We start from the raw sequence: 26,303 nt of genomic DNA on the forward strand, positions 1-26,303 counted from the left end.
GCCTTCTCAAATCAGCGCCAGCGAGCAAGTCCTTTCGCAAAGCACATATAACCACGAGTTATTTTACCAAGCGCGCTTCCAACAAGAGTCCTATGGTAAGTCCCGTCACAACCAATTAAGCGCATTAGTCCTTTGAAAGGGCTTTGCGTTCGCCCTTTTATAAGTCAAGCAGCGATCGCTCCGCGAGCCCAAAAGCCACGCCTATCAGGCGATCCTACCTCAGCCCTGGTTGGCTGGGCATCGCTTACCGGCCACGCCCTGATGGTGGGTTGACGTGGCCACACCTTCTTCCTGGCGCACCGCCCCCTTTCTCGGGCCTCACCTCGTGGCTTATGGCAGCGTTTGGGCGGAAGCCCAGCAAGGCTGCGAACGCTGCTGGCAAGGCGTGTAACAATTTGGGAGGGCCATGGGGCACAGACAGGAGGGCGTGCTTAACGGCGTCGCTTGGAGAGGGAGGCTGGCAAAATGAATGGATTTGGGACCTACTCCTTATTTGATTGACACAACGCAGATTCAACGATTGGAAACATGGCCTTACCTATACACATACTAATGAAATAACTGAAGTCCTATGGTGACCTACGTGTTGCTTGTGGCCTAACTATGGGGTGCAACCTTTAACTCCTTTAATGTCATATTTACAAGTGTGGGTTCTCAAAACCACAACACTGCACCCCCTCCCCCCCCCTTTTCCTAGGCTCGCCCCGAGCCGAAACAATAGGACTATCTTTTAACAATTAGTGTGACACTTAGGTGTGGTTACCCTCTACTTTTAACCTACTACCCTGAGTGCGACAGTTTTAACACTAGATATGTCCCCCCTGCTGCGTTGCGTCCTACCTAACTGACTTACCCCCTCGCTCCCCCTAGCCCAAAATTAACCGAATTACGGAATTATTCTCAAACTACACATAAAGCCGGTGGGGAGCATTATTTACAAGACTACTATTATTTACACTACAACCCAGGACCTGTCTTTTGTGGGAAAAAGCAGAAATAATTTGATAAGAGGAAAATGCCATTGCAATGCACTGCACCGATACACCATACCCATATGTACCAATAATAAAATGCACCATAAAGCACCAGCACCAAAAAAATGCACAAAAAACACCAAAAATGCACAAAACAAACATTTTTAAATGATTGATGTCTTCTTGCGCTCCTCTGCTGGGCCGATGTATCTTGGCTTGTCTTCTTGCTTGATGGAAATTTAATAAAAAGGGCACAAACCACGTCCGCTTTTTTATTTGTGGCCAGCAGGGCCAACTCAGGTGGTCCACTGCTGGGCATTGATGCCACTTTAAAAAAGTGGTCCGCAAGCCAGATACTGCTGGCAGCAAAGGTCTGTCCCAGCAGAGGTGCCAGGCCACAGAACGTGTGGTCCATAAGTGCCAGGCCACAGAACGTGTGGTCCCTATGTGCCAGGCCACAGAGCGTGTGGTCCATAGGGTGTACCGGTGCAGGCAGGCATGCAGGCAGCAAGGTGCAGGTAGCAAGAGTGCGGCCGCACAATTCAGGGCACCTGCACACTCCCCTCGGACAAAAGACCATGGTCCATGAGTGGGGAGGCAGACAAAGCAGAGATTAGCGAGGGGCAAGGGCGCAAGGGTACACATCAATGCAATGTAATGCAATATGAGGGGCGCGGGAGAGCGAGCTGAGAAAGCTCGTCCCTACTCGTCCGTCACCCCCCATGTCAACCTACACTACCCTTGCCCTTACCTGTATTTACACTTTACAAATTAGTCTCTACCCGTCTTGTCCCCCATATCTCCCCCTAAACCAAATTCGTTACCAATCCCTCCCAAGAAGGAAGAGATGGAATACATACAATGTCTCACCCACGTCAAGATGCGTCTTTCATTCCAAATGTTTGCCAAAATCTGGTGTGGAGTCCTATCACCTTGGTGAGTGGATGCGGATGGTGCGAAGAGATTTTCTCCCAACTATACTCTAATTGACATTAACTCTCTTCAAAACTACCCGGGGTCTTGCCCTGCCAATCCATTGGCCACTTTATACTATGCGGTTCTAAAAACCAATTCCCATTGACCATCCCTGTGGTGCTCACCAATTTGGGGTCTCACTCCCCCGATTTTTCTATATTGTGCCCTCGCACAATTTCGGGGCTGGGTCGTGTGGCTCTCCTAGCAGGTCCTACCTACCTGCGCACCTCCGCCACTGAACGTCGCCACCCGAGCTTGCCTAGCTCCTCACACCCTAACCTACCTGGGGAAGGCCCTCCCTGGTGCTTACCCCCTCGATGCCCTCTCTGGCATTGGGCTACCCGGGTCCTCTCCTTAGGATCCTCGGACCCCGCTGAACTCTACTTGAACTGAACACTGACTCTACCTGGCTCCCAGAGCCTACCTGCGTCCTCACCTGGCCGACAGACTACCAGTGGCGGAGTGCTCATTTAACCATATGCACTAACAGGCCACACGCCCAGCCATTCCATACACTTATGCACCCAACAAAACACTACTTTCCACGACCCGCACCACAGATGTCAATATCCAACAAATTTACCTACTCCCTCTACCTAACTTTAAACTACCCTCCCCGGGTATTCGTGAAGGGGTCCATCTTTCCCCCATCCACTCCTTCGCACCATGTACTCCACTCCACTCATCCCACAATACTCACTCCACACCATTTATTCCACACACCTGTTTCCATACACCCCAAATCCACATTTGCATCCTATGCAAGTCATTCACTCAACACCATTACTCTCAACTACAATACCCTCACAATACATCACTTCTCCAAACCATTGCCTCATTCACTCAGATTATCCCACGCTCCAATTCCTCATTTCAACATGCTCACCAGCAAGACTCTCATTCAATTCCTCATTTCATCCTAAACTTCAAGCTCATACACAGCACCATTTAATCTAACTATTTCCCCTAATACTGGTGCTTCCCCTGTCATCCCTTATACTACACACATCCCCCGTCGTTATCATCCAACTACTCTACTCTACGTCCCCACTGCCTGTACAAAAGTCACTACTTAAATCTTATGTCTCCTAAAGTCATTTCTCGATCCTAAACATTATCCAAGCCCTCCCTGGATAGTTTGCACCACCAAACTCCATAAACCTATAGCTCCTTTGCCCCAAAGAAGGGATGGTAGATTTACCATCCCTCTACATCACTATTTCTATTTGTCCACGACTCTGAGCCTCTCGTGCGGTAATGCATTTTCACAGCCCGGCTTCGAAAAACCGAGCAATGTGTGCGGATGGTCAGTCTCCTGTAAGTTGGGTCCGTCCGGCATTTTCGATTCTGGGGAGGAGGCATACTCGGGCCGAGGTTCCAGGGTCCATCTCGGCGCGGAGCCCTTCGGTCTCCGGCCCGATGACCCAACCTCCCCCGGTCGGAACACTGCCCCCGCCAAGGGGCGAAGGTCCGACCTGGCCTTTCTCCCCTCAAACCGTGCCGATCGCCGCTCTGACGCGGCACCGACCATTCAGTGCGGGGCCCGGCCCGAATCGTGCACGACGCCCCGAACAGGAGCGACGCTCTTATGGTCCCGGCCGGTCCTCGCAGCAAACAAAACGCACCGCGCACCGAGTGCTCGCGTCGGCTAAACGTCGGTCTAACCCCTATCCTGTTTAACGTCGATGCTCGCTTTACATTCTCACACCACTCGTTCCGTTCGTTCTCTTTCGCTCCATACTCCGGTCTACTCATAACGCTCACCAAACACTCTCGCGCACATTCCTGCGCATCCATTCCACCATTCGCACACCCTGTTACACATTCGTCATTCGCACCCTTCATCAACACATGGCCTCGTGGGCAATGGAGTTTTGGCGGTGTAATGCCAACGAAACAGCCCAACTGTCACTGGCACTTGGCAGAGGCGATTGGGGAAAATTGAAAGGGGAACTATCTCATTTGATTGATGCAACGTAGAGTCAACTATTGGAAACACAGCCTTACCTGAAACACATAATAATGAAATAATTACAGAGAGGTCCTATGGTTCGCTACGTGTTGTACATGGACTAACTAAGGTGCAATCTTTAATTAACAGCCAATTAAGGGGAAATGTACACATGGTCATCTATAAGGGAATTTACTACTAAGTTTACATGTGAAGGTTCTAAAAACCGTAACAATATATATATATATATATATATATATATATATATATATATATATATATATATACAGTGAAACCTTGACTTACGAGTGCACCAACTTACGAGTTTTCCGAGATACGAGCCGTCGCTCGGGCGGTTTATTGCTTTGAGATGCGAGCCGAGATCTGAGTTACGAGCTTACGCCACCCGCCAGGTTCCGTTCACGTGGTTATCTTGCCGTGCAAGCATCTCTGCCGTATATAGCTGCTGCTTTGTTTTCGCATTTTGGTTATTTTGGAAAATTTCTTAGTTTTAACCATGGGTCCTAAGAAATTGAGTGCCAAGGGCAGTACTGAGAAGAAGAAGAGGATGATGTGCTTGGATATAAAACACGCAATCGTCGAAAAACATGAGCGAGGTGTGCGTGTTGTCGACTTGGTGAGGCGGATGTGAAGGCAGCTGAAGATTTTATTATAACTTTTGCCGAACTGATAGAAGCCGAACGATACATCCCCCAGCAAATCTTCAACTGTGACGAGACAGGGCTCTTCTGGAAAAAGATGCCGAGGAGGACGTATATAACGGCAGAGGAGAAGAGCATGCCAGGCCACAACTTGTTCAGAGTGCCGGCGATAGCTCGCCTTCTCTTTGTGGAAAACACGGTGAGATCCTTAACATCCAACAACTAATGGGACGCAAACGGGGCGCCCAGTTTAGCGGTACACACATTGATGAATCACCCTGCCTCTGATTCACCCATGACAGGTTATAGCTGGGTCGGGATTCAAACCCAGGCTGGACAGTTTAGAGTCAAGTGTGCATACCTCCAGTCCAGGCCATCCTGCCAACTTGTATGCTGCATACAGGTGAAATATAAAGCGCGAGATATTTTTATATATACTGTATATTTAAAAAAAAATTGGTGTGGTTTTTGGCGGGCTGGAACGGATTAATAGCATTTCAATGCATTTTAATGGGGAAATTTAATTTGAGAAACGAGCAAATTGAGTTACGAGCTCGGTCACAGAACGAATTAAACTCGTAAGTCAAGGTTTCACTGTATATATATATATATATATATATATATATATATATATATATATATATATATATATATATATATATATATATATATATATATATATACACACACATACATATATGGATATATATTGTTGTTATATGGGTTATTATGTCATACGTTGGAGATAGGAAGCGAGGCCCTCCAATCATAAGGGGATAATTTGCCAGGCAATGCACACAGGCTCAAAGACGCACCATCCAAGCGCATGCTCTAATTTACCGGTCCTGCTGGAGTCCAAGAGATGAGGCAGCCTTATGTCCCATAGGGTCCAAAAAGCATCATCGTAAAAGTCTCTTCGAGAGGGCTTGTGACAAACTCCACCAATCGGCATCCCGGAAAGCACCCGAAAACAGCTCCCACCTCTCGCCAGAGCCGGACAAAAAGGCCTGGCACACTTGATTCTTTCTCTAGGATGGACCCTCTCTCTTCTCTTCACGTGCCTGCATGGCGCGCTCTGCAAGACAGAAAGGCCTTGGGCTTTGTTCACTCTGCACGTGATTTTCGCTCTCTGTGCATGTGGCCTGCCAGCCGGCTGGTCTCTCTCTCTGCCCCCTCTCACTGCACGTGTGCACTATGGACTCACTTTCTGCGCGAGGCCACGACCTGATGCTCTCTCTTGGCCGGACCCTCTGTCAGGCCTCTGCACATACCTGCTCTCTGTTGGCTGCCGGACTCCCTCTCTGTGCTCGTGTACACGACAGAAAGGCCTTGGACTTTGTTAGTTTTGCACGTGTTCATCGGGCACTCTGCATGTGTGCATGATTTGGACTTTCTGCATGTGCCTGCTTGCCTGCTCGTGTCCATGCTGGGTTCACCTTTGCCTGCTCGTGTTCGTGCTGGGGATCGCCTTTGCCTGCTTGTGTTTGTGCTGGGGATCGCCTTTGCCTGCTCGTGTTCGTGCTGGGAATCACCTTTGCCTGCTTGTGTTCGTGCTGGGGATCGCTTTTGCCTGCTTGTGTTGGTGCTGGGGATCGCCTTTGCCTGCTTGTGTTCGTGCTGGGGACCGCCTTTGCCTGCTTGTGTTTTTGCTTGGGATCGCCTTTGTCAGCTTGTGTTCGTGCTGGTGATCGCCTTTGCCTGCTCAGTAACATCAGTGGCCAGCTTCTTGCCCCTACCTTGACAAATCACCAGCTTCATCCTGCCTCGTCTCCCTATTGGTGGTGTCTTGTCCAATGGTGTGATCTCCCCATCAAACCCTTCGACCAATCCTTCGCGAGGTGGGCGTGGCCTCAGCCTGCCTGCGCAATGTGTGTCTGCCAAGTCGGGGTTGTCAGCCCAAGTGCGTCATCTGGGTTCCGGTTAGTTAGTTTTTTGTGGAGGGGGGTGGGGTGGGGGCGGAGGAATTTAAGTCGTGTGTGTGGTGTAGCTAATGGGCCTAACTTATGTCTATGGTGCGTTGCCATACAGGACACAGGGTTGACCACAGGTGTCATGACAGGGGAATTAGCATAATCCCTACTCTATTTAACACAAGGCCTTCCTTGTATGACCACAAATATACACTTAATCCGACATCCGGGCTAGACAGGTCCTCCACTTATTCCATGGGGTGCTTCTTCTTCTTCACGACAGTTGGGGCATGATACCTGCACAGATCTACCTGACATATATCACTACCCCAAAATTCATTACAATATCCTTTTAAATCAGAAAAAAAACCATTGACAAAATTATTGACACTCAAGGCTTAATATTTGGAAGCACACACAGCCTTTGGACAAAATAACTGCAGTCAAGCGCTTCCTGTAGCCATGAATGAGCTTCCTACACCTCTCTACTGACAGTTTGGCCCACTCTTCTTGTGCAAACTGCTCCAGTTCTCCCAGATTTGAAGTGCCTTCTCCCAACTGCTGTTTTAAGATCTCCCCACAGGTGTTCAATGGGATTTAGATCTGGACTCATTGCTGGCCAATTCAGAACACTCCAGCGTTTTATCTTGAACGATTCCTGGTTGCTTTTTGAAGTGTTTGGGGTCATTGTCCTTATGCAAGACCCATGACCTTTGACGGAGACCCAGCTTTTTGACACTGGGTTGAACATTGCGCTCCAAAATGCCTTGGTAATCTCCTGATTTCATGATGCCATGCACACATTCAAGTCACCCAGTGCCAGAGGCAGCACAGCAACCCCAAACCATCACTGAACCTCCTCCATGCTTGACTGCAGGGAAGGTGTTCTTTTCTTTGAAGGCTTCATTTTGTTTTCTGTAAACATAGATATGATGTGCTTCACCAAAAATCACTAACGAGGTCTCATCTGTTCACAGGACATTCTCCCAGAAGGATTTTGGCTTTTTCAGGTGTGTTTTAGCAAACTCCAGTTGGGCTTTCTCAGCAGTGGAGTCCTCCTGGGTCTTCCACCATAGAACCCCCTTTCATTGTGTTGGTGACGAATGGTGTGAGTTGAAACTGTCGTACCTTGTGTCTGAAGGTCAGCTTGAATCTGTTTGGCAGTTGATCGAGGTGCTCTCTTCACCATTCAAACAATCCTTTGCTGCAATCTTCAATCAAGTTGTCTCTTGTGGCCACGTCCAGGGAGGTTGGCTACAGTGCCTTTTTCTTTTTTGTATAGAAGATCGAGGCCCGTGAAACAGCTAACATTAATCACACAAAAAGTCAAACCGACACACAAAACACAAAATAATGGGAGTGGTGGACAAGATGGGGAGAGAGGGGGGAGGACACAAACACAACATTTGAGAGCAAGGACATCGAGAGAACTGTGGGAGGGAGAGGGCTTGGGAGGAGGTGGGAGAGGTATAAAACATATGGACACTGTTAGGACTTCCAGGAAAGAAGTTGGAATTTCAAAAAAAGTGTATCTGGGTTAAAAATTAGCGGGGGTAGAAAAGATCAAGGTTTTGGATGGGGGATTGGGGGAAGATAAGAGATGGTGGTGAACATCTGTTTTAAAGACCTGGAGGGAGGAGTGGGATTGAATGGAGTGGGGGAGTTTGTTCTAGAGGTGGGAGAAAAGCGGAATGAAAGAGTGAAGGTGAGCAGAGACCCTAGATTTCGACAGTTTTACCATAAGAGGGTTGCTGTCAGATCTTGTGCGACCTGTAGGAATATTTGGGGGACAGAGCACAGAGAGAGCTGGGGGAGCAAGGCCGGAGAGGAGTCAGTAGAAGACAGAAAGACCACTAACCTGCCTGCGGTGAGTGAGTGAAAGGCCCTCGGAGTTAGCTTCATCGCAGGAGATTCCAATGATTCTGAAAGCTTTGGTTTCAACAGCGTGAAGCTGAGCTCGGTGTGAGGTAGGAGCACCGGCCCAGAGGGGGGAACAGTGTTCCATTGAGCTGCGGAAGAAAGCCTTGTATGTGGTGAGGAGCTCAGGTGTTCCAAGGAAGGACTTCACACGACGGAGGATGCCCAGGCAGCGACTGGCTTTGGAGGCCAGGTTGGAAATGTGGTTTTCCCAGGAAAGATCATGGCAGATAGTGAGACCCAAAAGCTTGATTGACATAACTTCTTGGAGAGGATGGTTGAGAAAGTAGATGGGAGGATTGTCCAGTCCGTCTTTTCGGAGAGACATAGCAAGAGTGTGAGATTTGTCAGGATTGTAAGACATGTTCCACTTGTTTGACCAGTTTGTGATTTTGTCCAGGGCTGAAGAGAGTGAGGAGGCTGCAGACTGCTGATCTGAGGGATGAGGAATGGAGCGGCAGAGAGTGGAGTCATCAGCAAAGAGATAGAGAGGATTTTCCAGAGAGTCGGAGAGATCATTGATGAAGACCAGAAATAGCACAGGGCCCAGAACACTACCTTGGGGAACTCCAGCCAGAACAGGGAGGGGAGATGAGAGAAATCCATTCAGGGCCACACGTTGACTACGACCATCGAGGAAGTCCACAAGCCATGTGAGGAGATTTCCATGGATACCATAGGAGGAGAGTTTGGTGAGCAGAGCTGGGTGCCAGACCGTATCGAAGGCACGTGATATGTCAAGGGAGACAGCTCTGATTTCCTGTTTGGCATTGAGGACCTCCATCCATTGTTGATACAGCAGAAGCAACATGTCCAGAGTAGAATGACCTGGTCTGAATCCAAATTGATGATCGGTGATCAAGCCATTGGAGAAGAGGAAGGATTTGATATCCGAAGCAATGATGGATTCCTTGACTTTGCTGATAATTGGGAGCAGGCTGATTGGTCTGTAGTTGCAAGGATCTGTTTTTGCACCTTTTTTGTGTAAAGTGGTAATGTTTGCTGATTTCCAAGATGCTGGCAGATGACCTTGAGCAAAGGAGAGGGTGAAAAGAACAGAGAGAGGGTGAGATAGAGCAAAAGAGCAGGATTTTAGGACCCGTGGGCTGATGCCGTCTGGTCCAGTTGCAGAATCTGAGTCGAGGTTTGACAAAAACGTCACCACCTTGTCAGGAGAGAAGGACACAGAGTCCAGGAGCAGTTGGGTTCGACTGGTAAGGTGGGAACAGAGAGAGATGGGTTTGTGACACAAGATTTTGAGGCGAACACAGAGTTGAGGCATTCGGCTTTGTCACATGCGGTGTCAACTGTGTAGCCATTTGAGGTAAGGGAGGGGATGGAAGGGGAACAAACACCAGAAACGGATTTAACCAGACGCCACCAGGATTTGGAGGAAGGAGACAGGTTTGAGAGTTCATTCTTGAGTGTGGAGAGATAGTGCTTCCTGGCCCTCCTGAGGTTAGACGCACACTTGTTCCGAGCTTGGTGGAAGGAACTGAGATTGCCTTCAGTTGGATTTGCCTTCCAACAGGCAAAGGCAAGTTGTTTCAGGGCAACTGCCTCACCACTAGACTCAGTGTACCATGGACGGGAGGAAGGGTAAGAGAACTGAAGACTAGATGGGATAAATCTGTGCATGAGAGAGAGCAGTTTGCTTTGGAAGAATTCCCAGGAAGAATTGATGTCAGAGGCAGTAGAGATGAGAGACCAGTCCAGATGTTTGATGGCTGCTTGCAGACCGTGCCAGTCAGCCTGAGTGAAATGCCAGACTCGTCGGCGCTGAAGAGGCTCTCTGAGAATGGCCAGAGAGATGTCTACTTTAACAAGCACATGATCACAAGAACCGATTGGAGCAGAAGAAGAGCAACAGACATTTGCAGGGAAGTTTGTCATAAACAAGTCTAGAAGAGAAGATACTTCATTGACTGAGATCCGGGTCGAGAAATTGACAGATTGTGTCAGACCCAATGAGTCGCAGAAGTCCTTTGCTGAGGTGTCATGGCTGGTGAGAGAGGAACCCACACCCAGCCAGCTGGCATGATGACAGTTGAAGTCACCAAATATGAGGAAGAGAGAGTTTGGATGAGTTGATAGAAGTTGGTCCATGTTGTCAGACAGCGAAATGTAAATGGAGTCATCACTGTTTGGAGGACGGTACAGAACACATATGAACAAAAGGTGGGAGCGGAGAGGAAGCTGTAGCCAGAGGTACACCTGGGGGTGGGGTGGAGAGAGTGCAGTGCAAGGACAGTGAGGAAGAGAGTTTTTGATAAAGATAGCAACCCCACCACCAGGACGAGGCTCAGGTCTATCATACCGGAGGACGGAGTAACCAGGAAGAGATATTAAGGAATCAGAGACATCTTGAAGGAGGAAAGTTTCTGTTGAGCTGGTCAAGTCTGGATTGTCCTCCTGTCCTGAAGCAACCTGAATGGAGAGATCAATCAGGTTTGAGCAAAGGCCCCGGATGTTTGAGGTCCATACTGTTAATGAGGAGAGAGGGGGAGCATCGGGTGCAGGACAAGGGAGGGGAGGAGTAGGGTCAGTTAAAGGATGAGAGGGGGAGGTAGGGAGAGCAGTTGATGGTGTGTCAGAGATTACAGAAGAGTTACAAGAAAGGGAAGGATGAGGAGGACGAAAAGATTGATGGTGATGGGATGAGGCACAGTGAGGGGTTGTTTGAGGAGGGGCAGAGGAAAGTAGAAGGTTGGGCGAGGTGGAGATATGAGATAGAAGGGAGATGAAGTGTGGAGGAGGCAGCTTTGAGGAGGGAGAATTGGAGAGGGATGGTAGTGGGGGAGATTTGAAGGGGAGGGGTTGGGGGGGAATTTTGAAGGCGAGGGGGGAGTTTAGGAGGGAACGGGCAAGGGGGGAGTTTAGGAGGGGAGGGGCAAGGGGGGAGTTTAGAAAGTGGACGATTTATGAAAGATGAACATTTATAACAAATTGGGCTTTCTGTGATTTTCAAGTTCGCGATCCGTTTGAGAACGATAGAGGAGGGGTGGAATGAAGGTGAGTTTACTTCACGGTTGTTCTTGGTCTCACGCACACGTGAATGTCAGAGGCAGTAGAGATGAGAGACCAGTCCAGATGTTTGATGGCTGCTTGCAGACCGTGCCAGTCAGCCTGAGTGAAATGCCAGACTCGTCGGCGCTGAAGAGGCTCTCTGAGAATGGCCAGAGAGATGTCTACTTTAACAAGCACATGATCACAAGAACCGATTGGAGCAGAAGAAGAGCAACAGACATTTGCAGGGAAGTTTGCGGGGAGAGGGAGATTTGATTGGAGAGGGATGGTAGTGGGGGAGATTTGAAGGGGAGGGGTTGGGGGGGAATTTTGAAGGCGAGGGGGGAGTTTAGGAGGGAACGGGCAAGGGGGGAGTTTAGGAGGGGATTGTCCTCCTGTAGGAGGGGATGGCTGCTTGCAGACCGTGCCAGTCAGCCTGAGTGAAATGCCAGACTCGTCGGCGCTGAAGAGGCTCTCTGAGAATGGCCAGAGAGATGTCTACTTTAACAAGCACATGATCACAAGAACCGATTCGCGATGAGGAGGACGGCTGCTTGCAGACCGTGCCAGTAGGACGGCTGCTGTAGCCGTGCCAGAGGACGGCTGCTGCTGCTGCCACCCCCAACCACACACAAACCCCCCCACACCCCTCCCCCCACACGCATTTTGCCTCCCCCCCTTCACATGCCTCCCCCCCAAAGCCCTCTCCCTCCCACAGCGTGTGTGGGTGTGGGTGTGTGTGTGTGTGTGTGTGTGTGTGTGTGTGTGTGTGTGTGTGTGTGTGTGTGTGTGTGTGTGTGTCCAGCTTCGAAAAATCGTGCCGTCGCCCACAATATCTCGCGAGATCAAGCCTTGGGCCTTAAAGGCCTCTTGAGAGCCTTGGGCCTTAATCTTTCTGATAACATTGTGTACGGTGGAAACAGGAACATCAAGGTCTCTGGAGATGGACTTGTAGCCTTGAGATTGTCCATGCTTTGCCACAATCTTGTGTCTAACCTCCTCAGACAATTCTCTGGTTTTCTTTCTGTTCTCCATTCTCATTGCGGTACACACAGTGACAAAAAACAGCAGAATGAATCCTTTTCTCTGTTCAAACTGGTTGAATGAGTGATTTTTATATTGCAGGCACCTGCAACTCACCATAGGTGAGTTCAATTCCAAAGTAAAGGAGAATCGCCTGCTTGAAATCTTATTATTTCTCACAACTTCGAAAAGGTGTCAATAATATTGTCCCGGCCATTTTAGGATTTCTGTGTGGAATAAGCTAAGATTTAGGAATTTTTTGAGCTTTTTTGTTTTGTTCCACTGCAAACTAAAGAAATACATTTGCGGATACCAATTTTTTTTTTAATTTCAACAATGTTCTGCAAGAAATGTTGCATTATTTGAAAAAAGCGCAAGGGTGCCAATATTTTTGGGCACGACTGTATGTATCCGGAACGAATTCTGAGCCAAGGTACGGTAAAACAAGAGACTTGTCTTCCTATTCATGTTCCCTTTGTGTTCAAAATATAACTTTAAAATTCATTTTAAAGAAGTTGTACCTTGATCATATGATGATCATGATGATCATAAACCGATAAGACACTCGGACAGACAGATGTACGAACAGACATGAGCCAATTACTTAACCCCGCTTTTTGTTTCGCATGCGCGGGATAACATTGATAACTACAACAGTGTTGTCACATAAGATACAGTACATTCACAAAGTATTCACACCCCTTCACTTTTTTCACATTTTGTTATGTTGCAGCCTCATGCTGAAATCGTTTAAATTCAGTTTTTCCCTCATCAATCCACACTCAATACCCCATAATAACAAAGAGAAAACAGGATTTTAGAAAGTTTTGCAAATTTATTAAAAAGAAAAAACTGAAATATCACATTTACATAAGTATTCAGACCCTTTGCTATGACACTTGAAATTTAGTTCAGGTGCCTCCCATTTCTCTTGATCATCTTTGAGATGTTTCTACACCTTGATTGGAGTCCACCTGTGGTAAATTCAATTGATTGGACATGATTTGGAAAGGCACACACCTGTCTATATAAGGTCTCACAACTGACAATGCATATCAGAGCAAAAACCAAGGCATGAGGTCGAAGGAACTGCCTGCAGAGCTCAGAGACAGGATTCTGTCGAGGCACAGATCTGGGGAAGACGACAAAAAATTTTCTGCTGCATTGAAGGTTCCCAAGAGCACAGTGGCCTCTATAATTCTTAAATGGAAGAAGTTTGGAACAACCAGGACTCTTCCTAGAGCTGGCCGCCCGGCCAAACTGAGCAATCGGGGGAGAAGGGCCTTAGTAAGAGAGGTGACCAATAACCCGATGGTCACTGGCTGAGCTCCAGAGATCCTGTGTGGAAATGGGAGAAACTTCCAGAAGGACAACCATCACTGCAACACTCCACCGATCTGGGCTTTTTGGCAGAGTGGCCAGACGGAAGCCAAACAGTTCAATCTTGGTTTCATCAGACCACAGAATCTTGTTTCTCACAGTCTGAGAGTCCTTTAGGTGCTTTTTTGCAAACTCCAAGCGGGTTTTCATGTCTTTCACTGAGGAGAGGCTTCCGTCTGGCCACTCTGCCATAAAGCCAGATCGGTGGAGTGTTGTAATGATGGTTGTCCTGGAAGTTTCTTCTGGAAGATTTGATTATTATGTTCAACTTCACTTTACACTCTTTGTGAAACATCTCCCATATATTTGACCCATAGACGCAACTATACAGTCATTTCTTCCAGAGAATCCCATTCGCCAGCTGTAACTAATGCTGACTCAAAATTCAAACATATATATATATATATAATGCAGTTACACGACCTACACTTGCTTTTGTGAACCATCAACTCTTTCGAGGCCATTACTGACAGAAATAATTACATTTGGCTTCATTCAACAACAGCATCCGATTCATTTGAAACACATTTGTTCAAATTAAGAACTTATTCCATGGAGAAATATGCTCCATAAATTTTTTACGAGTCGAAAATTACATCATATTCTATTTCAGAGTTGAAAAGTGTGGGTTGATAATTCTGCTACTTGCATTCAGAGGGTTTACAAACTTCACTGTTTAGTGTTACTCACCCAAAACCACACTGAAGTGTCTGGTTATTGATTTGTACCCTGCTATCTTGTAACTGTGTTTCAGAGCTGGCATGGCAGACTGCCTTGCAAATGGAAAGTCTTCTGTTTCACACTCGGCTTATTGCAGCTTTATGTTTTCTATCCTTGTTGGTAAGTCTCCTGTTTACAAGAAGTTTCATATCGGAAATGTTTTATTTTAGTATGACAGAGTTGAGGCTCATGGACAAAACAGAAGGAAAAGAACAGTGGAAAGATGAGGAGGGGGGGGGGGCAGACAACATCAAAGGATACCTGTAGAAAGGACACTAGGAAGAATGAGAGCAATGGGGGAGGAGTACAGGGGGTGAACAAGGTGGATACTGGCACAAAGTTTCAATCACAAAGGTGGAAGGGAAACCTGGAGAAGAAGCAAAATGTAGCAAAACATGAGGAGGTGGGTGAGGGAGTAGGGAGAAACCCGATAACCTGGAAACGTGGAAAGAGGTGGGCTGGAGCCTCAAGGTGGGCTAGGGGTGGGTTAGCGAGGGAAAATGGATAGATGGGGGATGATCTGAGATGGTAGTGAACAGCTGTATTGAAGTGCTGGAGGAAAGAATGAGATTGAACAGATTTAGGAAGTTTGTTCCACAGGTAGGAGAAAAGAGCAACGAATGAGTGGAGGCGAGCAGTGAGTCTCAATTTTGGAGGGACAAAACACAGAAAGGGCAGAGGATGCAAGACCAGAAAGGAGGTGGTGGAGGACAGAGACCACTGACTTGTCTGCCATATGAAAGTAATAGGTTCAGAGACTCAGCTCCATTATGGGACATACCAATGATTTTGAAGACCTTGGTTTCCATCGCGACAATCTGAGGAAGGTGCGAGTCAGTGGACACTAGTCCAAAGGATAGAGCAGTACTCCATCAAGCTGCAGACGAAGACCTTGTAAATATTTAAACGTTCAGTGACTGATTTGCATGACGTACCAAGGAAAGACTTTGCATGAGGGAAGGATGCCCAAACTGGTTTTAGAGGCCAACTTAGAAGTGTGATTGGCCGAAGAAAGATCATAGCTGATGGGGTGATCCAAATGACTGAGTGATTGAACTTCAAGAGTTATGTTGAGGAAGTAAATGAGAGGGTTAGTCAGATGGTCTTTTCAGACTCAGTGTGTGGGATTTGTCAGGATTGAAAGACATTCAAAGTTTTCAACCAGCTCATGATTCTATCAATGTTTACAGGCATGGAAGAGGCTAATGCTTGTCTATCTGAAGGATGAGGGATGCTATGGCAGAGGGTGGAGCCATCAGCCAAGAGATAGAGAATTTTAAAGTCAGACATGTCTTTGATCACAATTGGGGAAGGGATTGAGCCCAAAACGCTACTTTAAGGCACTTCAGTGTCAACAGAGAGAGGAGATGAGAGGATTTTTTTTAGAGCCATGCATTAGCTTTGAGAGTAGTGGAAGTCATCGAGCCATCTGTGGAATTGGCCTTGGATGCCATAGCCGAGCAACCGAGAGCAAAGCGGGTGCCAGACTTTGTCTAATGCATGAGATATGTCAAGAGAGAGTCCCCTGATCTCATGCCTGACATTGAGGGCTTCCATCCATTGTTGAGAGAGCAGAATCAGCACACATGTCCAAGGTAGAGTAACCAGTTTGGAAACCGCAGAACTGATTGTCTAAGATCGGGCCATTGCAGGAAAGGGAAGGATTTGACATCAACTGCTATGATGGATTCCATGATTGTGCTAATAATATTTGAAGTTAACTATTGGGGCCTATAGTTAAGAAGATCCTCTTGTTTGTGCTCCATATTTGTCTAAGGTAATGATGTTGGCTGACTTCCAAGCAGACGGGCAGAGACCTAGGGTCAAAGGATAGGATGAACGGAGCAGGAAGTGCCTAATCTGGTTGTTTTGAGTGGCTATGGCAGATAGTTTGCTCATGTAAGAATTATTTTTATAAGTTTCATTCAATAAGGAATTATTTCCACCATCTGAAAATGATGATGTGATTTTTTTTGTTTGTTTCATTTTGCCTCTTTTTATTATGCTTATTTCTATTTTACTATTCTTCCTCTGTCTTGTGTTTTCAATTTCGTTTTCCTTTTTCTATCTAAACTTACCTGTTATTTTTACCATATTTTGACAGTTTATTGGCATTGTCTGGAGTCTTGGTATGTAGCAGTCTTCTTAAAATTAGAATAACGCAGTGAGTACCAGGTGTGCATTTATTAAATAGATTTTAAATTTTGAAGCGCTCAGTTTTTCTTAGACATCTGGCAGAACTCACAATATTCTCTCGGAAAAGTTTGTAAAATCATAAATATCTCCTTTCAACAAAGGACATTGATCATTTGAACAAATGGCAGGCATTTCAAAATACAGTACCTTATTGTAATAGCCATTTATTTTTTCCAAAAAAATAGAATAATTTCTGTTTTTCAGCAAAGAAAGAGGAGAAATCACATTTCAATACTTGGTTGGTCCTTTAGCTTTAAAACAGCCTTTATGCAGCTAGGCATTGATGTGATGGATTCCCAGCATTGGAACAGTTTATCCTTCAGTTTGTGAAGCGTTTGGGGTTTGAGCCCATTCATCTTGCATTTGACAGTGTACCATAAGATTTTCTATTGGGATTAGTTTGGGCGAGTTTGCAGGTCAAGATAAAACCACAATGTTATGTGCAGGAAGTCATGCTATTGTGGACTGTGAGCTATTCGCCGGAGACAGGCCTTGCTGGAATATGAAGTCATCGTCACCAATTAACATTTCAGCAGTCAGGATCATGAAATACTCCAGCTTGTCTTCGTACACAGCCACATTAACTGTCTGATTGAGCAGGTTGAGAAGTCCTACACCCAAGACACTTATGCCACCCTATGCCTTCTGATTTTGTGGAAACCTGACGCTCTGCTGTTGACAGGTAGTGTGATAGACGTACAGTCGTTGCCAAAAATATTGGTACCCTTGCACGTTTTTCAAATAATGCACCATTTCTTTGAGAAAATTGTTGAAATAAAATATATTTTGGTATCCACATATCGTCACCTTCGTGCCATTCTTGCTCAATTCGAAAAAAGCGTTTACGACATAATCACAAAAAACGTTTTTTCCCCAGCCATCTGGATCAGTACTGAATTTAAATTCTGTTAAGTGAAGAAAACCTAGATTATCATTGCATGCAATTGTAGAGAAACATGTAACTAAGCGAAGTTTATAAATAACAGAGATTATAAATCACCGTGAGCAATTTTGACTTGGGCAAATCACCGTGAGCAATTTTGGCTTGGGCAATTATGGCACGGATAAGTGCTAGAGACAATATTGCTCACGGTCCCACCGAAATGCTGACGACCATGTTGGAACGAATAATCAAGAAATTCATTTTTATGATACATTGACTTTGTTTTCATTCATACACTAGTTTTTTTAGGTCATCTCTAACTAGGGTTACAGAGATGGGTTAGGGTTCATTGAATTTAATGGGTGGAGTCATTATTTCGGTGATATACGATGAGCGGAAATGGCACGAACGCTCGATAAGCAGAAATGGCACGGAGTTGAACAAAAACATTTTTAAACGGCGAAAAAAACGTGTATAGACATTCTATTATGAATTGACAGTCACTAGACACAATAACCAATCACCGGATAACAAAATGTCATTTTCGATAAAATTCGACTTGAGCAAGAATGGCACGAAGGTGACGATATGTATTTATTTGGTTTGCAGTGGAACAAAACAAAAAAGCTGAAAAAATTACGAAATCTTAGCTTATTCCACACAGAAATCCTAAAATGGCCGGGACAATATTATTGGCACCTTTTAGAAGTTGTTTGAAATAATTAGATTTCAAAGCTCAGGTGATTCTCTTTTACTTTGGAATTGAACTCATCTGTGTGGTTGCAGGTACCTGCAATATAAAAATCACTCATTCAATCAGTTTGAAGAGAGAAAAGGAGTCATTCTGCTGTTTTTTTTTTACCTTGATGTTCCTGTGTCCACCGTACGCAATGTTATCAGGAAGTTTAAGGCCCATGACACTGTAGCCAACCTCCCTGGACGTGGCTGCAAGAGAAAACTTAATCAAAGATTGCAGTGAAGGATTGTTCGAATGGTGGAGAAAGCACCTCGATCAACTGCCAAACAGATTCAATCTGACCTTCAGACACAAGGTACAACAGTTTCAACTCACACCATCCGTCGCCAACTCAATGAAAGGGGGTTATATGGTAAGAGACCCAGGCTGAGAGAGAGAGTGACATAAGAAAGCCCAATTGGAGTTTGCCAAAACACACCTGAACAAGCCAAAATCCTTCTGGGAGAAAGTCCTGTGGACAGATGAGACCAAATTATAGCTTTTTGGTAAAGCACATCATCTCTATGTTTACAGAAAACAAAATTAAGCCTTCAAAGAAAAGAACACCTTCCCTACAGTCAAATATGGAGAAGATTTAGTGATGTTTTGGGGTTGCTGTGCTGCCTCTGGCACTGGGTGCCTTGAATGTGTGCATGGCATCATGAAATCAGGAGATTACCAAGGCATTTTGGAGCGCAATGTTCAACCCAGTGTCAGAAAGCTGGGTCTCTGTTGAAGGTCATGGGTCTTGCAGCAGGACAATGACCCGAACGACACTTCAAAAATCACCCAGGAATGGTTCAATACAAATCGCTGGACTGTTCTGAAGTGGCCAGCAATGAGTCCAGATCAAAATCCCATTGACCACCTGTGGGGAGATCTGAAAACAGCAGATGGGAGAAGGCACTCTTCAAATCTGGGGGAACTGGAGCAGTTTGCACAAGAAGAGTGGGTCAAACTGCCAGTCTGGAGGTGGAGGAAGCTCATTCATGGCTATCAGAAGTGCTTGACTGCAGTTATTTTGTCCAAAGGCTGTGCTACGAAATAATAAGTCTAGGGTGTCAATAATTTTGGCAATGCCATTTCTTTTGATTTCCTTATTTTAAAGGATATATTAAGTTCTTTGTCAAAAACATAGGTTATGTAATATTAACAGTGAAATAAAGAATTGTGGAGACCAAATACTTTCGTCAATTTCAACTTATTTTTAGAGAATATTGTGAGTTATTTGAAAAAATTGCAAGTGTGCGAATATTTTTGGCCACGACTATGTGTCTCTTTTGAATGGCGCCGTATCCGGGGTCCCTGTCACCACCAAATTATTGATTTGTCCGTGAACATAACAGTTGCCCTCTGTTACACAGACCAGTTCTCACTCTCACTCTCACTCTCACTCTCACTCTCACTCTCACTCTCACTCTCTCACTCTCTCACTCTCTCACTCTCACTCTCTCACTCTCTCACTCTCACTCTCTCACTCTCTCACTCTCACTCTCTCACTCTCACTCTCTCTCTCTCTCTCTCTCACACTCTCACTCTCACTCTCACTCTTTCTCTCTCACTCTTTCTCTCTCTCTTTGGCCCTTAGTTGTTAGGGTTTGGCCCTTAGTTGTTAGGTTAAGGGCCCCTTTGGCCCTTAGTGGGCCTTAGTTGTTTGGCCCTATTCTGTGATGGCTCATTGTACTGGCTTTGAGAGATTGGATGCAACAAATACTTGCTTATGCATTATCTCACCAATTTCGTCGCAGGATTCAGTCAAAATGAATTGGCAGCACTTCAGTCTGCAGGACAAGGCAAAGCTCCCCCTGGCATGATGCATGAGGCTGTTGCAGTCCCTTTGAAAGCAGTGCTACAACTGACCCAAGTGGATCTTGCTCAGCGTCAGCACCATACTACCTTAGTAGAAGTAAGGATTTGGATGCCTGTATTTGTATTAATAGTGTGTCGTGGGTGCGCATTTGAACGTATGATGGATGCCTGTATTTTGTGTGTGTGTGTGTGAGTTGTGGACGCAACTGAGGTTGTGGATCTACTGATGTACCATCTATTGATGTGGATCCATGATCGAGGTTGTGGAGCCGCCGTTTGGAGAGGTCTTGGGCTGAAAGGATCGAAGCGTCGAGGAAGAACGGTGCCCAGCTGATGATCCATGCAGTTGGGAAACGAGTCAGTTGCTTACAGGTTAAGGTCCTTGATTTAGGTGGAGAAACTATGTTTGAGGTTTACAATTTAAATAAAGTTGAATATGGGATGTTGTGAAATTAACATCATTTACAACAATCCTTTAAATTATCGATACTTAAGTTTAGGAACAACCGATACTGTACAATTAATTAAGTGTGTGCGTGCGTGCGTGCGTGTGTGTGTGTGTAAGAGAGAGATAGAATTTTGAGGAACATAAATGAAAAAACGAGATGTTGGTGTTGGGACAGGCATGCATGTCTGGGTGCGCAAATTCTTTGAATGTATCAAATATCTTTGTGCCAGCATAAAATGGAACCGATTTGTTATTGGGAAGTTCAATTAGCTTGTGGGCTTCATCTGGGTATGACAAATACAGAAGGGATTGGTTTGTGAAGTGGATCTGGTGGATCTGGGGTGAATTAGCGGGGGTAGAAAAGATCAAGGTTTTTTGATGGGGGAAGATAAGAGATGGGGCTGAACAGCTGTTTTGGAGACCGGGAGGGAGGAGTGGGATTGAAGAGAGTGAGGGAGTTTGTTTCAGAGGCAGGAGTAAAGAGGAATGAAAGAGTGAAGGTGAGCAAAGAGTCTTGATTTTGGCAATTTCACCAGAAGAGGGTTGCTGGCAGATCTTGTGCGACCTGTAGGAATATTTGGGGGACAGAGCACAGACAGAGCTGGGGAGCAAGGCCGGCGAGGAGTCAGTAAAAGACAGAAAGACCACCTACCTGCCTGTGGTGAGTGAGTGAAAGGCCCCTCACAATCAGCTTCATCGCGGGAGATTCCAATGATTCTGAAAGCTTTGGGCCGAGCTATTTGCGAGGCAGGAGCACCAGCCCAGAGGGGAGAGCAGTATTCCTTTGAGCTGTGGATGAAAGCCTTGTATGTGGTGAGGAGCTCAGGTGTGCCAAGGAAGGACTTCGCACGATGCCTAGTCGGCGACTGGCTTTGGAGGCCAGCTTGGAAATGTGGTTTTCCCTGGAAAGATCATGGCAGATAGTGAGACCCAAAAGCTTGAGTGACAGAACTTCTTGGAAAGGATTGTTGAGAAAGTAGATGGGAGGGTTGTCCAATCGGTCTTTTCGGAGAGACATAGAAAGAGTGTGAGATTTGTCAGGATTGAAAGACATCTTCCACTTGTTTGACCAGTCTGTGATTTTGTCCAGGTCTGCAGAGAGTGAGGAGGCTGCACACTGCCGATCTGAGGGATGAGGAATGGAGTGGCAGAGAGTGGAGTCATCAGAAAAGAGACAGAGAGGATTTTCCAGAGAGTCGGAGAGATCATTGATACAACAACAACAACAGGCGAGATAGGGGGCACCTCCGGGACACAAAGGTGATCCCGGGTGAGGAGGCTGTTTCACAGCACCACTTGGTTGTCTGCGACATAAGGGTGAAAGGTGCGAGGAGAGCTCGGCGGTGAAGTACCAGCCGAGAATGAAGGTGTGGAGGTTGAAAGAGGTGACAGTGAGGGAGGCATTAAAAGAGAGGATGAGTAGGGTAGAGGATGATGTGGTTGAGCTTGAAAGTGGTTGGATGTCAATGAAAGATAGTCTGTTGGGAGCCGTTGGTGAGGTATGTGGATGGACAAAAGGACCACCGAGGCACTCGGAAACATGGTGGTGGGATGATGAAGTTGGAAAGAAGATTTACGAGAAGAGGAAGAAGTTCAAGGAGTGGCAGAAGGTGAAGGGTATGGGGGCAGAAAACGCAGACCATGAAAGTTAGAAGGCAGCCAAGAAGGCTGCAAAGAAAGGTAGCAAAGGCGCAGGAGGCATGTAGGAAAATGTTCGGAGAACGCTTGGATTTGGAAGAGGGTCAGAGAGCGGTATTCAGGATTGCAAAGCAGATAGCGAAAGAGAGGTGTGATGTGATGGGGGTGAGTTGCTTGAAGGATGAAGTGGGACAAATCGTTGTCGACCCAGATGGAATTAAAGGAAGATGGAAGAGATATATGGAAATACTGTTGAAAGCAGAGAATGAATGGGATGGCAACATAGAGAGTAACCCAGTTTTAGGACCGGCAGAGAAGATAACCGAGAAGGAAGTTGAGGAAGTGATAAAAGCAATGAAGAGTAGAAAAGCGGGAGGGCCGACGGGAGTTGTGGGAGATATGTTGAAGGCAGCGGGAAATTGGGGTGTGAAGAGAATGACAGAGATCTGCAATCTGGTGGTGAAAGAAGGCCGCATTCCAGTGGATTGGGAACTGAGTACCCTTGTCCCTCTATACAAGGGGAAAGGTGACCCCCTGGACTGTGGCACGTATCGAACCATAAAGTTATTGGAGCATGGAATGAAGGTATTGGAAAGGGTGTTGCAGAGGAGGATAAGGAAGAAAGTGAAGATTGACGAAATGCAGTTTGGATTTATGCCAGGAAGAGGAACGACAGACGCGCTTTTTATTGTGAGGCAGTTGCAGGAGAAGTACATGGAGTCGAGGGAGAAGTTGTTTCTTGGGTTTGTTGATCTGGAGAAAGCATTCGATGGGGTCCACGCGAAGTAGTGACATGGGCATTGAGGAAGCTAGGAGTGGAGGAATGGTTGATCAGAGTAGTGATGGCAATGTACGAAAGAGCGCGCACAGCTGTAAGGATGAAGGACGGGAACAGTGGTGAGTTTAAGGTGAAGGTGGGAGTGCATCAGGGGTCGGTCGGTACTATTTGTAGCTGTGATGGAGGTGCTGGCTCGGAACGTAAAGGAGGGTTTACCGTGGGAGTTGTTGAATGCAGATGATCTGGTGTTGATTGCAGAAAGTATGGATGGACTGAAGGAGAAGATGTACAAGTAGAAGGAATGTATGGAGACAAAAGATCTGAAGGTGAATATCGGAAAAACGAAGGTGATGGCAAGTGGTAAAGCATGTGGTGAGGTGGATAGAACTAGGAAGTGGCCGTGTGCTGATCATCTGCCAATGATCGTGTGCCAATCAACACCAGATCATCTGCATACAACAACTCCCACGGTAAACCCTCCTTTACGTTCTGAGCCAGCACCTCCATCACAGCTACAAATAGTAGTGGACCTAGTACCGACCCCTGATGCACTCCCACCTTCACCTCAAACTCACCACTGTTCCCGTCCTTCGTCCTTACAACTGTGCGCGCTCTTTTGTACATTGCCATCACTACTCTGATCAACCATTCCTCCACTCCTAACTTCCTCAATGCCCATGTCAATACTTTGCGTGGAACCCTATTGAATGCTTTCTCCAGATCAACAAACCCAAGAAACAACTTCTTCCTCTTCTCGATGTACTTCTCCTGCAACTGCCTCACAATGAAAAGCGCGGCTGTCGTTCCTCTTCCTGGCATAAATCCAAACTGCATTTCGTAGATCTTCACTTTCTTCCTTATCCTCCTCTCCAACAACCTTTCCAATACCTTCATTCCATGCTCCAATAACTTTATCGCTCGGTACTAGCCACACTCCAGAGGGCCACCTTTCCCCTTGTATAGAGGGACGAGGGTACTCAGTTCCCAAACACTGGAATGCGGCCTTCTTTCACCACCAGATTACAGATCTCTGTCATTCTCTTCACACCCCAACTTCCTGCTGCCTTCAACATATCTCCCACAACTCCCGTCGGCCCTCCCGCTTTTCTACCCTTCATTGCTTTTATCGCTTCCTCAACTTCCTTCTCAGTTATCTTCTCTGCTGGTCCTAAAACTGGGTTACTCTCTATATTGCCATCCCATTCATTCTCTGTATTCAACAGCATTTCCATATATCTTTTCCATCTTCCTTTAATTATATCTGGGTCGACAACGATTTGTCCCACTTCATCCTTCAAGCAACTCACCCCCATCACATCACACCTCTTTCGCTATCTGCTTTGCAATCCTGAATACTGCTTTCTGACCCTCTTCCGAATCCAAGCGTTCTTCGAACATTTTCCGACATGCCACCTGCGCCTTTGCTACCTCTTTCTTTGCAGCCTTCCTGGCTGCCTTATAACTTTCATGCTCTGCTGTTTCTGCTCCCGTACCCTTCACCTTCTGCCACTCCTTGAACTTCTTCCTCTTCTCGTCGATCCTCTTTCCAACTTCATCATCCCACCACCATGTTTCCGAGTGCCTCGGTGGTCCTTTTGTCCATTCACATACCTCACCAACGGCTCCCAACAGACTAGCTTTCATTGACATCCAACCACTTTCAAATTCAACCACATCATCCTCGACCCTACTCAGCCTCTCTTTTAATGCCTCCCTTACTGTCACCTCTTTCAACCTCCACACCTTCATTCTCGGTTGGTACTTCACCCGCCGAGCTCTCCTGGCACCTTTCACCCTTATGTCGCAGACAACCAAGTGGTGCTGTGAAACAGCCTCCTCCCCCAGGATCACCTTTGTGTCCCGGAGGTGCCCCCTATCTCGCCTACGCACCATCAAGTAGTCAACGGTTGTCGTCGACCCACCTGACGTGTATGTAACAAGCTTATTATCCTCTTTCTGGAACTGAGTATTACAAATCAACAAATCAGCTCCATCAGCAAACTCCAAAATCCTTTCACCTTCTCCATTTCTCACACCATATCCGTAACCCCCATGAACTCCATCAAAACCATCCATACTCCTTCCCACATGTCCATTTAGGTCTCCTCCTACCACAACAACTTCCTCATCTTTCACGTTTTCCATCAGCTTCTCTATCGCACACCAGAACTTGTCCTTCTCTTCATCGCTCCGACCAACCTGCGGAGCATATCCCGAGATGATGTTCACCAAGAGCTTTCCAATCATCATTTTCACCATCATCAACCTATCACTCACTCTCGTCACACTCACCACACTGTCTACAAACTCCTCAGAAAACAGGACACCAACACCATTCACGCCCTCCAGGCACCCTTGCCACATAAACTTGTATTTCTGTCCCTGCCTACCCTTCACCATTCTCACACCACTTCCCTTCCATCTCGTCTCTTGCACACAACATATGTCCACTCTTCTTCTGACCAATACTTCCACCACTTCTCCTGATCTCCCTGTCATTGTCCCTACATTCCATGTCCCAAACCTCAGAAACCGATCTCCACTTCGGGCTGTACCCTGCCCATATGTCATTGTAATTGTCATGGTTGTCTTTTTGAGGCAATGTTTTTATGGCCGGATGCCCTTCCTGACGCCAACCCTCTTAGTCGTCTCTTACGACACGCAGGGATACGGTGTACCTATTCTAATCCAGCGTACACACTGGGAAACGTTCAAAACATGGAAATTATTGGGGGGTGGGGGGGGGGGGGGGGAGGGCGGCGTCAGCATCACGGCTGTGGTTTAAACATATTTAAATAATATTTAAACAAAACCATGAAAAACAATCTGGGAAAAGTCTCTCAGTGAGAACGTGGATTTGACAATGCAGGAGCAAAGGTGGAAGAAAAACGAGATATAGGCGGCGGGGCACAAGTCGAGACGAGGAGGAGAGCGAACAAGCGCGTGTCCGGGAGGAGAGAAAGAATTGATATAGAATTTTTTGTTTTTGTTTATTTGTTTGTTCTGTTTTCAAAACGCTGGACAAAGGGTAAGATGTTCGTGAGAGGTAGGGGGGAGAAAAGAAAATCAAAGAAACAAGCAAATACTATAAAGGAAAGAACCCATATTCACAAAACACTGACGGGGGGGAGGGAGCCCGTAGAGACCAGGCCACGCACGCGGCGCGAACAAAAAAATGACTAATTACACACAAATTTGCAACAACTACAAAACCAAAACCAAATAGAAACACACAATAACACATACACAACAAAATACCCAGCGGAAATTTGACAAAGAGACGAACGAGAAAGCACT

At 46.4% G+C, this 26,303-nt stretch overlaps 1 protein-coding gene across 9 annotated transcripts in view; it reads left to right on the top strand.

Annotated features, from left to right (window-relative positions):
• The window catches only part of TEX10 (testis expressed 10), a 289,903-nt gene that overhangs the window by 165,765 nt on the left and 97,835 nt on the right, over positions 1-26,303 (top strand). For all 9 annotated transcript variants that reach the window (XR_013624128.1, XM_078782092.1, XM_068123101.2 and 6 more), the window contains exons 11-12: positions 14,553-14,638; positions 20,082-20,239. Coding sequence is in view for 8 of the 9 variants with exons in the window: in XM_078782092.1 (XP_078638218.1) it covers positions 14,553-14,638; positions 20,082-20,239 (244 nt within the window). In the remaining variant the exon portion in view is untranslated. The remainder of the gene's footprint in view (positions 1-14,552; positions 14,639-20,081; positions 20,240-26,303) is intronic.

The sequence above is a fragment of the Myxine glutinosa genome, chromosome 7 (genome assembly GCF_964187855.1).
Source record: "Myxine glutinosa chromosome 7, kmMyxGlut1.1, whole genome shotgun sequence".
NCBI classification, from domain to species: Eukaryota; Metazoa; Chordata; class Myxini; order Myxiniformes; family Myxinidae; genus Myxine; species Myxine glutinosa.